General features: G+C 45.5%; 1 protein-coding gene across 1 annotated transcript in view; it reads left to right on the top strand.

Moving 5' to 3' along the window:
• NCSTN (nicastrin) overlaps positions 1-13,302 on the top strand; it is a 14,350-nt gene extending 1,048 nt beyond the window's left edge. Inside the window, exons 2-17 of the mRNA XM_026073863.1 lie at positions 21-125; positions 1,538-1,661; positions 2,210-2,328; positions 3,436-3,581; positions 3,708-3,858; positions 4,331-4,440; positions 5,279-5,431; positions 6,842-6,946; positions 7,121-7,198; positions 7,344-7,513; positions 8,765-8,867; positions 9,143-9,238; positions 9,755-9,842; positions 9,977-10,128; positions 10,455-10,667; positions 12,262-13,302. Of these exons, the coding sequence (XP_025929648.1) occupies positions 21-125; positions 1,538-1,661; positions 2,210-2,328; positions 3,436-3,581; positions 3,708-3,858; positions 4,331-4,440; positions 5,279-5,431; positions 6,842-6,946; positions 7,121-7,198; positions 7,344-7,513; positions 8,765-8,867; positions 9,143-9,238; positions 9,755-9,842; positions 9,977-10,128; positions 10,455-10,667; positions 12,262-12,384 (2,036 nt within the window). The 3' untranslated portion in view covers positions 12,385-13,302. The remainder of the gene's footprint in view (positions 1-20; positions 126-1,537; positions 1,662-2,209; positions 2,329-3,435; positions 3,582-3,707; positions 3,859-4,330; positions 4,441-5,278; positions 5,432-6,841; positions 6,947-7,120; positions 7,199-7,343; positions 7,514-8,764; positions 8,868-9,142; positions 9,239-9,754; positions 9,843-9,976; positions 10,129-10,454; positions 10,668-12,261) is intronic.
• Positions 13,303-14,250: the final 948 nt, after the last annotated feature.

Genomic DNA, 14,250 nt, shown 5'->3' with positions numbered 1-14,250 from the left:
GGCCTGTGTCTGGTTCCCAGGCTCCTGCCAGGGGAACTCTGTGGAGAGGAAGATCTACATCCCCCTGAACAAAACGGCGCCGTGCGTTCGCCTCCTGAATGCCACCCACCAGATCGGCTGCCAGTGTGAGTACTGCTGTGGGGCCCCCTGGAGCAGCCCCTTGGGGTGGCCAGGCCCCGAGTGATGTGGTGTAATAGTGTTGTCCTGTTTGTCCTGCCTCGATCAGCATTGCTCGTGTTCTCAGTGCTGTTTGCCCTSTCTTCCACTCCTGCTTCAGTAAGGCTGAATCTGCTGACCAGTTTCTGCTAAATCGAAGGGTAGAGGCTTCAGAGAGGCTGTGTTCCTACTCTCTGACAATCAGCGCCTGGCAGAGAGCAGCACTCTGAACTCAGCAATCTGTGCTTGTGTGTAGCAGTCAGTCAGTGCACACATAGGACAAAACCAAGCCTCAGCATAGGCTGTCCCTTGCCCAGCCAGTATTTAGGGGTGCAAGGTAAAGCTGTGAGTGCTGCAGAGTGAGTTAGGGGTGACAAGGGACTGGAGAAAGGGAGCAGGGAGTGAAGGGGAARTGGGAAGTTGAGATCTGTACGGAGCAGAGGGCTTGGTTGTGCAGCTTGTGCAGTGCTTGTTAACTTGATAAGTTTTTTGTTGAATTAGGATTGGGGAAGTGAGGATTGCTTGGCTGGTAAGAATGGAGAGAGAGAGATAAGGGAACCCAATTCAATCAGTGTTCCTTGCTGAAGGCAGTGATATATAGAAAGAGCTTTCTCTGAGTCAGTGTTTTGCTAGTTTGTGACCAAATTTGGAGGTTCCTGAGTGAGCCCCTCCCTGCAGTGGGATTGTCAGCTAGTACTGCAGGGCAGCACAGCTGCTCTTGGTCTGATAGATGACCTGGGGTAAAAGGTTCTCYGACTTCCATCATTTGGTGTGAGCCTAGTGTTAATGCAAGACACCTGTCCGCAGTCCTGCCTTCCTAATCTCTAGCAGTTCTTGACAACAACAGCAGTTACTAACTGTGGGCATTGACAGAGCTTCGTGCTGAGCTCTGCTTGAACTCTCAGTTTCTGAATTTGCGATCTTCGCTCTTTCATAATGAGCAGCTCTAAACTGCTTCTGTGGTTGTGGTCCTTGACAGTTCCTGTCTCCTCTTTGTGCCTTTCCATTTCTAGACCTCAKTTTCCTGTTATATCCTTCCTTATTTTCTTCAGTCACAGGAAACTAGTAGTGCTTAGGTAGCTGAAATTCCRTAAGTGCTTTGAGCTTTAAACAAAAGGTGCTTTCAAAGTATAGGTGCTTATTGCTATTACCTCTTAAATTATAATGTTTCGCTTTTTTCACTTTAAAAAACAAAAGCGTATCTGGTATTTCTGGTGTATTTTAGCTAGAAGTGCCACTTCGCCAAATTCCTTCCTTCAGCTCTCTAATCCCTGTGAGCTGTTCTTTTCTTAAACCTCTTTGCAACATACTGCCCTTCTTGTCTGAGGTTTGAAAGAAGYAGGTTCCAGTGAAACATGAAGGGCACGCTCTCTTTCCGCAGCCTCCATCAACGGGGACACAGGGGTGATCCACGTGGTTGAGAAGGAAGAAGACCTGAACTGGGTGCTCGCGGATGGCCCACACCCGCCATATATGATATTGCTAGATGGGAACCTTTTCAACAGGTAAAGAGTCGTCACGAGTTTTAATCTTCCCAAAGGGACAGGAGCCCAGAGGACCAATAAGGGTCCCTAATCTGATGATGAAAAATGTCATTTTTCAAATGACAGATGGTAAATCGGCCCCGAATGCCTGATTGTACCAATGTACAGTAAAGTTGGAGCATTTGTATTTTTACTGTATCTTAGTGCCTGTATCCATTTACTTCTTCTTAAATGGATCGTTTGGTTGTTTGAATCCAAGAGTTCTTCTCTTTGTAAATTTTAAAGTCATGTTCATCACTGTAGCACTGTAGTATTTCATTAAATGACATGATTAATGTCTGTCTCATGTCCTCCTGGGCAGAGGAGGAAAGAAGTGGGTGAAGTGATTGTTTCCTTCTTGTTGACATATGCATAGTCTTATGTATTTCTGAGAAGATAAGGAGAAAGGGACACATTTTGATCAAAAGTATCAATGGGTGCTTGACTGTAATACAGCAGCAATAGCATGTATTGGATTGTAGCTTTTGGATAGTGAATTCGAATTTTCACTCGTATGCTCTCTATTCCAGGAGGGTAATGCTGCAACTGAAGGGAACCTCACGAGTTTCAGGCCTTGCCGTGGCCATTGCCAAACCTAGCCCTCCCCAAGGATTCTCTCCTGGTTTGAAGTGCCCCAATGATGGTTTTGGTAAGGAAATGTTAAGTCTTTATCATTGTTGGGTGGAGGAGAAATAGCAGTTTTACGTTATATAGTCAAAGCAAGAAGTGCAAAGGGCAGCCAAAATTGCAGCTGCAGTTTAATGTCAAAACGATGTTTAAGGTATAGGCTCAGTATGTCCTTTAGAAGTAGTTGGTCTGAGCTGAAATCTCATCAGTCCTCAACAAGAGCTGGAACTGATGTTTGGGGAAAGACTGTTAGATAAGCTTTTGAATCTGCCCTGGATAAAATGGCATTATGTCATTAAAATGTTAAACCTGATCCAGATTTGCTGCAACTTCTTTTTCTTTAACATATGAAACTTGTACTTGTCCACACGTGGTCATTAAAGCCTCTTGTGTTTGTGCAGGTTGGGTGGAGTAGGTATTAATTCCTCTGGGCTAATTGTTACCTTTCTTTAAATCCCATTTTGCTTCCCTGTATTCCTCTAGCAGTTTCAGTTAGGTTTTCACTTCACTGTTTTTTTCATGCTTCCCTAAACTTTAGAATATTTTCAAGCAGCAAAATTACTGTGTTGTGCTTTGAGGGGAGAGACTGCTAAACCTTGTGTAGTTTGCACAAAGGTTTCTGTTGTGAAGGATGCTATATAAACTCCTGAGATGAGTTTGGTGCRCTGGCATTTGTTGTCTCGCTGCCTTCCTGCTGTTTGCATGCAGTATCTAGGTGTTAAAATGATTGGCACATTACAGATGCCTTAGAGGTACTTCCAGCCCGTGATGAGCTCAGAAAATGCTGGTGTGTATGTTCCTCCTTTTGAAGTATAATGTTTCTCTGTATGCCTCCTCCACTCTCCCAGCAGGTGATAAATGCTTGTTGAGTGCTCGTGCCAGCCTCCTGGCATGTGATGGCTCCGAGCATGCATGTTTCTTATTCTGTCCGTGTGGCACAGTGCTCCATCTCTGCCACTCTGCCGCATGCGGTGACCAGCTCCAGCTCTGTGAGCTTTTGTCAGCTGGTTCCTTAGCCCGTAATGGTGCTAAATCTATCCTTGCTGCTATTTTCTCAGCAGGCCTTACCTTTCCTGCAGTCTGTTATTCTCTCGCAGATTCTGATTTGCCCATTTCTTCCTGTTTCCAGGTGTTTATTCCAAAGATTATGGCCCTCAGTTTGCACACTGCAATAGTACTGTGTGGAATCCTGTGGGAAGCGGGCTTTCATACGAGGATTTTGACTTCCCTATTTTTCTACTTGAGGATGCCAATGAGACTCAAGTTATTAAGCAGGTACTGCACTTTGCCAAAAAGCGGGAGAGGGGATCTGCTATGTGGTTTAAGAAAGGGGGCTGTATTGCAGTGTACAACACTGCTACAGAAATGCTAAGTTTTGTAATAATTTCTATTTCTCCCCAGTGCTATCAAGACCATAACGTCCCTCACGACGGATCTGGCCCTGAGTACCCTCTGTGTGCTATGCAGCTCTTCTCCCACATGCATGCTGTCACTAGCACTGTTACCTGCATGAGGCGCAGCTCCATCCAAAGCACCTTCAGCCTTAATCCCGGTGAGCAGATTCCTCTTCCTTGTCATGATGTGGGATAAGGCTGATAGTAAAAATCCCAGTGGAATACAGTTGCTCGAAAGAAAGAAAATGCTAGAGTTTCCCTGAAGGTTTGCTTGCTTTTCAAAATAAACTATTTAAGTGGTGAAGAATTTGGGGGTATATTTGTCATTGGTTTGGAAAATTAATGTGTAGAAGAGATGCTGGCAGTGGAAGGGACTTAATATCTGCTAAACAGATCATAAAGAATGGCTCTGATGTTAGTGCTTCTCTAGCAGTGCATGTACACGGGTTGAAATCCTGGTCCTGGTGAATGTCAGTGACTTTCCTGGGGCCAGGACTTCACCCACGCTGAGCAGAAGCTTGCTGCTGTGATAGAACCACTGGTGAGCTACAGCTGACCAGAAAGATTGTTTCTCGCTTGTTGTCACTGCTGTAGTCTCAGCTCTTGAGTTGTGTTGTTTCTGCTTCCTAGAGGTTGTATGTGATCCTCTTCTTGATTACAACGTGTGGAGCACCTTGCAACCTATCAATTCCTCTGGAAAAGTCGACCCTGAGAAAGAAGTCATTATTGTTGCTACTCGAGTAGGTACCTCTTAATGTTGCTGTGAGGAGGGTGGGCTAAAAGGATTCTGGGAAGATGTGGACTTAGGGCCTTACTGGAATATACCCTCCTAAATATTTTAATTTCTTCCTATGTTTCAGACCTTCCTTTACATCTGACTTACTAGTTCTGCAAGTAGGACCCTTTTAGATGGTAGAGCCTGTTATTTCGGCATAAGAACATCTGGGTTTTAATTCTGCTTGTCTTGCTACATGACTTAGGGCATTTCTTCAGTGATGCAAAACCTTTAAGGAACCAGACAAGTAGAAACAGTTAACATTTCTGATTACGCTTTTCTAAGATAGTTTATGTCCTTGAAATGCTTTGCAGAGGAGGAGAGCTGGTTGATCCGTCTGTGTTTACAGAAGGGCGAGACTGAATCACATGGGGATTTTTTTGTGGGTCAAGCAGTGAGAAGGTTTCAAAGATGAGGAAAAAGTTTACTCCCCTGTCTAGCAGTCTATTTTACTTGGTGAACATTATTAAGATTACAGCACACGTGGTAATCTCAGTTTTCACTGGGGGCTAGCCCTGAAGTGCTGATTCTAGGATACCTGAATTAGCATATCTGGCAGGCATGTTGGCCAGGACTGAGGTGTGCTGGCAGAGCTCTGAGGCCTCAGGACTGGCACAGCAATGGAATCAGTATTTTAAGTTTCATTAAGCAGGATGCTTTGGTTCTTCCCTCATGGGGTGAGTTGTAAGATAGGAGAGAGGTTGCGGATTTGACTGGTGCTTTCCCAATAAAGTATGCCCGTTACTCAGTTCTGCCAGGTTCTAGATTCTCACTGCCTATGTGCATATTTCTTATGTTTGCAGATTGACAGCCACTCCTTCTTCTGGAACGTTGCCCCAGGGGCAGAGAGTGCCGTCTCTTCTTTTGTGACCCACTTGGCTGCTGCTGAAGCCCTTCATAAAGTGTCAGATGTTCATTTGCTGCAAAGGAATATAATGTTCACCTTCTTCCAAGGGGTAAGAGCAGTAGCAGCATCACTCCACCATTTGGCTTATTCCGAGACAGTACGTCAGTCCTTGGCTCCCTGCGAATGAACTTCCTGCCACTCTTTTTGCAAGGTCATTGCTTGCATCCCCACACCGTGGTTCTCTCTTTACTCAGTGAGAACGAGATCTCAACTGCTCTGAGATAGCAACAGCAGATCGAGCTTCCACTTGGGCAACCTGTTTTCTGCCCCCCAGTTCATTCTGGGCAAATGACACAAACTTTCCTTTTGCTCCTTCCTCTCCCTAGTATCTCTGTCTGTCTGTTCTCTGCCTCACCACCATTCAGGGTGGAATGCAGCAGCCACACTTTACATTCTGACATGAAGCCCAGAAAAGACTAGATTAAAATTATGTGTGTTGACAGCAGTGAAATGCAGTTCACTTCTGAGAGCCCAGCRCTGGAGTTGGCAGCTGTGTTAAAGCAGAATAAGCTTATGAGGGAGGGACTGATGGCCAACAGCTGATGTTCCCCTCAAGGCATCTACGCTGATGGCTTCTTTTGTGCAGCTTTGTGAAACTGGCTCCCGCAGCCCCATGCTGTGGCCATGTGACTTCCTTCATTCACCCTCCCTAGCACATATATCCCTAGTCAGAATTTCCCTGGGGGAGACGGGCGCGCAGTGCTGCGGAGTGGAGTCTCTGTTGTGCTCCCAGAATGTAGGAGGAGTGGTAAGACTTGGCTGTAAATTATTCAAGGGGGAAATATAGTGACTGCCTGACTTTATTGCCCTTCTCTGTAGCAGGGATCTTCTTCCTTAGAGGCATCTATCCTTCCCCGAGTGATGCTCAGCTTCTTGCAGCTCCCCTGACAAACTTGTTCTTGTCATGTCACCTTTCTTTCCTTTTTTTCCAGGAAAACAAACACGCCTCCTTTCAGGAAAGGTTCATATTTTTAATTCCTGGAATGGATGATTGCCCTTTTCTCTAACTTTGTATTCTGCCCTTTCCTCACCCAAGAACAAAGAAGGTGGCATATTCCAGCCTAGAGACTGCATTAATGCTCCTCTGCTGTTACTCACTTGCCGTACCCCGCTAGATATAAGCACTCACTGATACCAAGTCTGACTTTGCCTCTGTATCTTTGTTGCTTGTGGAATTCACTCTGTCCCCTGCATTTTTGCTCTTTACTTTCATTTTTTGTCCTTTGCTCCATCCCTGCCTACAATACCCTTATTTCTCTTTGAAGCCAGACACAGTGTAATACTTGCTTTGGTCTTTTGGTGTGTGCTGGGCTGTATGGACTTTCCAAAAGAATTGATGCAGTTGTTGGCCATTGAACTCCTGGTTCTGTTCTACCTCAGCCTCTCAAATATGACTGATAGTTGAGCTAGGCAGCTACCCTTATGTGATTCATATACGATTTTTTTTTTTCTATTGCAGGAGACCTTTGATTACATTGGCAGCTCACGAATGGTGTATGATATGGAAAAAGACAAGTTTCCTCTCCGCTTGGACAACATTCATTCATTTGTGGAATTGAATCAGGTGTGGGATAAGTTAGGGACCTTCTTTATTCCCTGTTTGTCTGTGATAATTTAAATGTGGCTTTTCCAGCCAGCCTTTCACTGTGTTTGACTTCTCCCTGGACTGGGCTCCCCTGCTCTACCAGGACTAAGTGATATCCTACTATGTGCTTCATGGTGCTTCTTTTCCTTGCAGGTGGCTCTAAGGAATGACAGTGTTCTGTGGATGCATACGGACCCTGTCTCTCGGAGGAATGAATCTATTCAAACGCAGGTAATGGAGAGCAATCTGTACTCCTTCATCCAGCCAAAAGGCTGTGCAATATTAGCAAGCTACAAATGGTCAGCGTGTTAACCTTTCCAGAGAAATTCCACCTCCAAAAGTACAGTGGAACAGTGTAGTTTTCTCCCCTTTTCAGGTTAAAAACCTGCTAGAAATTCTGAGCAATAGCAGTGTAGGAGGAAAAGTGACTTTGCAGGAAGTTGGATTTTCGCAGCCTCTTCCCCCGTCTTCCTTCCAACGCTTCCTTCGGGCCAGGCACATCCCTGGAGTGGTACTGACTGACCACCGCACTTCCTTCCAGAACAGGTACTTCTCCGGGGCAGAAGGACACGCGTTGGCCTGTGGCCGAGGTTGGTGGAGCCGGCAGAGGGCAGCCCTAGCTCCCGCAACGCCCCCGCCGGGGGTGCGCTGTCTAACATACGTGTAGAGCGGCAGTCCAGGGGGAGCAGAGGAGCAAACATGTGCCATGTAATTGAACAGGCGCAACATAATTATTCTGACAACCGAAAGAAATCCAGTTTTGTACAGAAAATGTTCCCCACAGCTGGCTGGAAGCCAGAGGTGAGCAAATGGCAACAGAGCGTGCCTAAGCCTCATCTGTTCTTCCAGAAGCTGCTTTTCTTTTTTCTTTTTTTTTTTTTTTTTTTCCTTTTTTAATATATCTTTCTATTTGTGGTGGCAAGGAGCCCCAGGCATTGGAAAGGGCACTTTCATTTACCCCACCTGACCCTACTACAATTTGTTCCTTGGGGATCCTCTCTTCCTCAACTTTGAAAGTGAGAATGTGGGGCAGAAGACGGACAGATCCCCTTGTAGCCCTGCGCTCTTCCCCCGCACACACACATTTTCTTCAAATTGTCTCTTTCCTTTCATCTTCTATTCTTCTATGCTGTTTCTGGGAATATCTGTAGTGGTCAAGGGGGGAAGTAGCTTCCTTTTCAGCTCTAGATCTGCACTGCTTTGAAAGGGCAGGAAAATGCTGGGGTAGAGGAAAAGTACAACCCACGTGTATGTGACCCATCTTTAGACTTGGGGGATCAGTCCCAGGTGGGCTGGGAGTGTCAGGTGCGTACACCAGGCAGTGGGCTTCCAGCCCGCTTTCCAGTTCAGCTGTGTCTGCTGCAGATACTTTGATGTAAACCTCTCATAAAGCTGACTTGGAATTCCTCACCAGCTTCAAGATAAGGCRTCAGTGAAGTCCACTAGCATGACTTGCATCAAGAGCTGTCTTCCCACGAGGCCTTGTGCATGGGCTGTCTCTGCCTCAGTTTCTCTACCCATTTAATAGATTGGGCTGTCGCCCACCTGAAAGCTAATCACAGCTTGTAAATTGCTTGGAGATCCTCAGATGGGAGAAGCTGTGGAAGGGCCAAGTTAATTATAAAGCCTCATTAAATGGTTTAAGGAGYGTGTGGCAGGGTAGTGCTTTGGCAGGGCTGTATCTCTGCTCCCAGGAGACTGCTCCCACTGTTTGCTTTAGGCACGCTCTGAATTGAATTCCATGCCCCGTGKTTTTTTTCCGCCCCTTCTCAGCTCTGTTTGCCTTCTTCTTTTCAGATACTATCAGAGCATGTACGACACTCCAGAGAACATCCGGATGGAGTACCCTGAGGGGCTTAGCCCTGAGGAGACCTTGGAGTATGTCACAAACACAGCCAAGGTTCCTACTTTGCATTTTCTTTAGCTGTTGTAGCTGGGATGGATGGGGCTTTGGGTAGGGGTAGACAGCAAGCAGGATCACGAGGAGAGGGGAGGTTGTCTTGAGAAAGGGCAGAGAGAAGTCTGGAGCGCTTTGTATAGTGACAAAGGCAATAGGCACTCAGATGCTAGCACGATGTAAGCRCTTTGATAGATGTGTAGGTTCTGGCTTGCTCTCCTTCCTTGTTGTGCTGGGTCTGCCTATCTTGATTAACACAGAGCCCTCTTCCTTTGCAGTCCCTGGCAGAAGTTGCCACAGTGGTCGCCCGTGCTCTCTACCAGCTTGCAGGGGGAGCCAACAACACCTCTGCTATTCAGGCAGATCCAAAAACGGTACGAGCAGATGGAATTGAGTCCCTGGCATCGATGTTGAGCCCTCACGTACTTCCCTTCTGTCTCTGTTTATATGTGTTTACACAGCATGCTGTCCTGTCTGTCTCCATGAGGGCTTTGCCTCCCCCTTTCTCCCTTTCCCCACCAAAGCTAAATGAAAAACACTTTGCCCTTCTCTAGTACCTTCCCTCTCAATCTCAGGGCAGGCATTAACAGCCACAAGCCTCCTATAAAACAGAGCTCTTTTATCCTCATTCCACAAAGCAGAAGAGGAAGCTGAGGGGAAATGGCAATATATGCCACAGGGATCAGCTAAGGAGTCAGTGGAGCTGGAATCAAACACGGTTTTGACAACTCATCCCTGCATTGTATACAGTTGTAATATTTAGTGGTTCCTTTGCTGTGCTCTTGGCCCCTAGAGAAGGAAGCATCTCTCAGCCAGATAATCTTGAGAGAGAGCCATTAAGATGCTGTGTTCTCTCCTCTTTGTATAAACCAATTTCCATCTCTTTCCAGGTCTCTCGAATGCTGTATGGGTTTCTGATTAAAATGAACAATTCCTGGTTTCAGTCCATCATTAAACCAGACATAAAAGTAATTCTAGGTAAGTGTGATACAGGGAAGAATGTGGGATTGGGTTTGACCCCATGTGTTACCTGGCAACTTTCTAAAGCTCTGTAGAAATGTCATCTGCTTCTGGCCTTCTCCCTGCCAATCCCATTTCTCTGACTGTTCCAGGTGATGTTCCGCAACACTATGTTGCRGTTTCCAGCCCTGTGAACACCACCTACCTTGTGCAGTATGTCCTGGCCAACCTCACAGGCACTGTTGTCAACCTCACCAAGGAAGAGTGCTTGAACCCTGAAAAAACACCCCACACTGAGAAAGAAGTAAGTAACCTTCGGAGTAGGGTAGCAGATGGTAGACAAGGAAAGAACTGTTGTCCCATTTGCTGTTTTTCCGCTTTTGAAGAAATCTGGTTAGGAATACTTTCTGTTGCCCATGATCATGCATGGGAGAACAGGGGAAGCTCCTCCAACAAGGAGACATCTTAATGCCCAAGGACAGAGAAGGGGTTGGCCAAAGGATCCCATTGCAGTGAGAACAGTCAGTAAAGCCCCCTCTCTAGAGATGTCGGTGAGGTTCCAGAACAGGGGAACTAGTCTAGTTATTTGCTGATGCCTTGCTGTCTCTTACTGCCCTGTTTTCTTTGCAGCTGTATGAGTATGCCTGGGTGCAGGGTTCTCTGGACCCTAATTCAACAACACGAGTCCCCTACTGTGTTCGGTCAACTGTCCGCCTAAGCAAAGCGCTCTCTCCTGCCTTTGAGCTCAGAGAATGGGGATCTACTGAGTACTCTACATGGACAGAGAGTCGGTGGAAAGAGATCCGTGCCCGAATATTTCTGGTAGCCAGCAAGGAGCTAGAGGTAAGTTTGTACATATTTAAAAAAGAAAATAGAGGAAAAAAAAGTGTGGCTAGGCGAAATCCGTAGGGCACTGAATAACATCTCCTGACAGCTCAAGAAACCATTCAGAGGTTGTTACGAGATCCTGTGCCATCGTCCTCTATGAGCTCCCCAATTAAGAACAGCCAGGCTTTGACCGTTGAGAAAGGGGTAACCAGTAATGTTGTTGGTGATACCCTACCACATCCAGCTATTTGTGGGTTAATAACCTAGTCTGCCGAGGCGGAGACAGTGCAGAATAATCAGAGTCCAGTGAGCAGACTGAGCTCTATGAATAGAAGATGCAAGTGACATGAATCTTAACCCCTTCCCCCAGCAATGGAAGTCAAACCAGTGACGCTTACTGTTAAGGTGTTTTGCAACCCAAATCTTCTTTGCTGCGATTTAAATCCTCTTGGAACATAGGAGGAGATAACCTTTGCAAAAATCTTTACAAGTGAAAGCTGTTGTCGATTCACCATCTCAGATTCTAAGCAGCACTTAGCTGGCTGTGRTATGGCTTAAGTAGCAGCAGACTAAGGGTTAAGTTTACAGTGACTTTCGGACTGTGTGCCTATCCTGATGCCCTCTGGTTGGTTGTTAATGATGTCATACCCTGTTGGTAAGGACTTCGGAGCGCACAGCACTGTAGTCATCACGTGTTCCAGCAGTAAGCCACCCAAAGGCCATGCAAGCCCAGGCAGTTGTTGCATCTCTCAGATGGTTATTTGCACTATGAGCAATTTATTTGTGTGGCACTGGGCCTTTTTAACACTATGTCAGGCAAGGACAATGCCCTGCCTGTGTGTCTCATCCTGTTATAGCCCAGCGGGTGCTGGTGCCTTTCAGAAATGCACGGTTCAAGCCCAGCCATCCCTGAAGTGTTGAGCTGATGTAAAACGTACTATGTGAGTTGTAGCATCACATGTGCTTCTGGCCACAGTACGGAGACTGTTCTGAGTTATCCAGGGGAAACTGGAAATAGTAGCTTTACCGTGCAAGAAGGGTTGACAGTGAGGAACCTAATGACTGTGTGCCTTAGCCTGGTATGGCACTTAGGCCTCAGGGAAGGTGCCGAGTAGGAGATAATCTCAGTTACGCTAAGGCTWTTGAGAGATGCTGGCTCTGCACACAGCTACGCTGGTTGAAAGCATTCACAGTTCCTTGCTGGAGGAGGTGACAGTTCATGCAAATAGTGGAAATAGCCACAGTGTCACCGTTAACATGGAACGCGTGTTAAAAATCCTTGCTAACTGCGTCGACCGCTCCGATGGCTTTTTGTGGGTTTTTTTTTTTTTTTGAAACATGATACTGGGTCATGTTTTTCTTTATCTGAGTGATGTAACTTCCTTGCCTTTTCCCTTAAACATCTGTTTGTGTGCACTGCTGATCTGATCCTGTCTGGCAGTCCTGTTCCTTTTGCCTAAGACTGTATCTTTTAATATATGTATTGCCTCAGTAATGAGCTGTCTGTCCATAGCTTTGTGACAGACACTCCCGTTCAATACAAATTCTGTGAGGTGATGCAGGTCTGTCTTTGTAACAAAAATGCTAAGTGTTTCTCATCCCTTCCTAGATAATCACTTTGGTTGTGGGCATTGCCATTCTGATCTTCTCTCTCCTGGCCACATATTTTATCAACGCCAAAGCGGATGTACTTTTTAGCATCCCTCGGGACCCTGGGGCTGTGGCTTACTGAAGATTCTCCCTGGGTTTGAGAAGCCTCGGTTCTTGGATTATAATTGTCAAAGATAAAACTACACTGGAACGCCCCTCTCTCTGGATAGGGACGCAAATGGTTTGCTCCAGAACTTCCATGCTCGGGTTCTGGGGTCTGAGCCCCAAAACATAAAAGACTTTCCCAGAAAACCATGCTGACCAAGTCCTAACAAGATTGTGACTGCCTAAGAAGTTCCCCAAGCCTTTCTTTGTAATTTGTCCTTACTTCTGAGCAACTTGAGAGGATTGGTCCTGGATGCCACCAAGACGACAATGTGATGGATGTATCCTCAAAATGAGGGCAAGGGTGGAAAGCATAACGGTATTTTTTCTGGGATGTACATGGACTGGCGGATCTCTGTGGTGTCAGACAGTACTGGTTGCCTGTTAATGTCAAACAGTTGCTGTGAATCTGTGTATACTACAATGCAGGGAGTGCAAGGTTTGTTAAACAGATGATTAGATGTAAAATGTCCTTTTTTTTAAAGGTGCAATATTTTCTGGGTTTTGTATATATATATATAATAGTTCCGTTTAATTAAAAAAAAATCTCCGCTTACAAGTTAACCCATTGCCTGTATTGTCTTAGTTGCTGCCAAAAGGACCAAAACCACTGGGTCTTGCAAAATGGTTTGGCCTTGGGAGGAATGGAACTTGTCTGATTTGTTTTTTTAACTCGCAGTGAAACTTTGCATACTTCCTAGAATTGGACGAACAAAAGAAATTGTGCCCTTAGACAGGACAGGGAGTGAACTCACTGTTGTCCAGTTTGTCTGTTTGGACTGTAGGCTCTCCAAGGCTGAGATGGYTGATCATTCCGTACAGTGCTCTGTACAGTGGCACCTCGATCTTGGTTGCTCCCTAGGCACTGGTATAATAAAACATGTTTTATAACGAGCATGCTCGCCCACTCTTGTTTCCTTTGATGCTATTGCACAGCACCCAGCAGGATTGGACCCTGAGGGCTAGYAGTTGTGACTGACCAGCCCAGGAGGAAAAAGCTCTCGGATATTCCTGATTTTCTTTTGTATGAAAGAAAGTTCACTCGTTCTTCGGTGATCTTGATTCAAAGATGTGACAGTGTTGTCCAAAGTTAAGAGCTCAAAAATAGGCAGAGAGGATTAATCACAGAGATCAGAGCTGACTAGCACTAAACCAGACATCATTTTCCTTTCCTTAGAGAACAATGTAGGCGTATTGTATTTAAGTCTTTTCTCAACTAGGCATACGCTCCAGAGTTTTAAAGTAATTCAGACTTTGTACTTTCACTGCTTCCCTCAGGGAAACTTTTTCTACTGCTAATGCATCTTGCTGTTAGGAAACTGTTCCTGATRCTTGGTGGAATGTTTCGATGCCTGATCTCTTTCCATCTCTCCTAGCAATGCTGAAGAAACTTGTATCTTAATTTAAATGGAGATACCTTTTTCTTTATTATAAGGATTTTCATATCTTTGGACTCATTCCAACTTTATCAGAACAAAATCAGTCCCCCAAAATTGTCCAAAYAGAATATTTCTGTGCATGAAAGTGTTTTACATGATACGGAGGGTCTCAAAACAGTATGTGATCTGACATAGAATTTTGTAAATTGTGTGAGGGGTTTTTGCCTCCCTAAGGTAAGTTTATTATCTATATGGTTTTTTTTTTTACATATCAAAGTGAAAATACTTGATTCATGGTGGAGCTAAGTGGAGAGATGGTGGAATTGGTGATAGCTAATCAACAAATTGTGCCAACATATATAGGACTCTCGATAGTTTTAAAACTAAAAATGCTTCCCTCCCATAATTCCTTCTCTCCCTACTCAAGTCTGGATTGTGTGCTTGTTTTGGGCGGGTGGTTTGTT

The sequence above is a fragment of the Apteryx rowi genome, unplaced genomic scaffold (genome assembly GCF_003343035.1).
Source record: "Apteryx rowi isolate R43461 unplaced genomic scaffold, aptRow1 scaffold_379, whole genome shotgun sequence".
Taxonomy (NCBI): domain Eukaryota; kingdom Metazoa; phylum Chordata; class Aves; order Apterygiformes; family Apterygidae; genus Apteryx; species Apteryx rowi.
The sequence above is the reverse complement of the archived record's forward strand: the minus strand, read 5'-3'. Positions and strand labels throughout refer to the sequence as shown.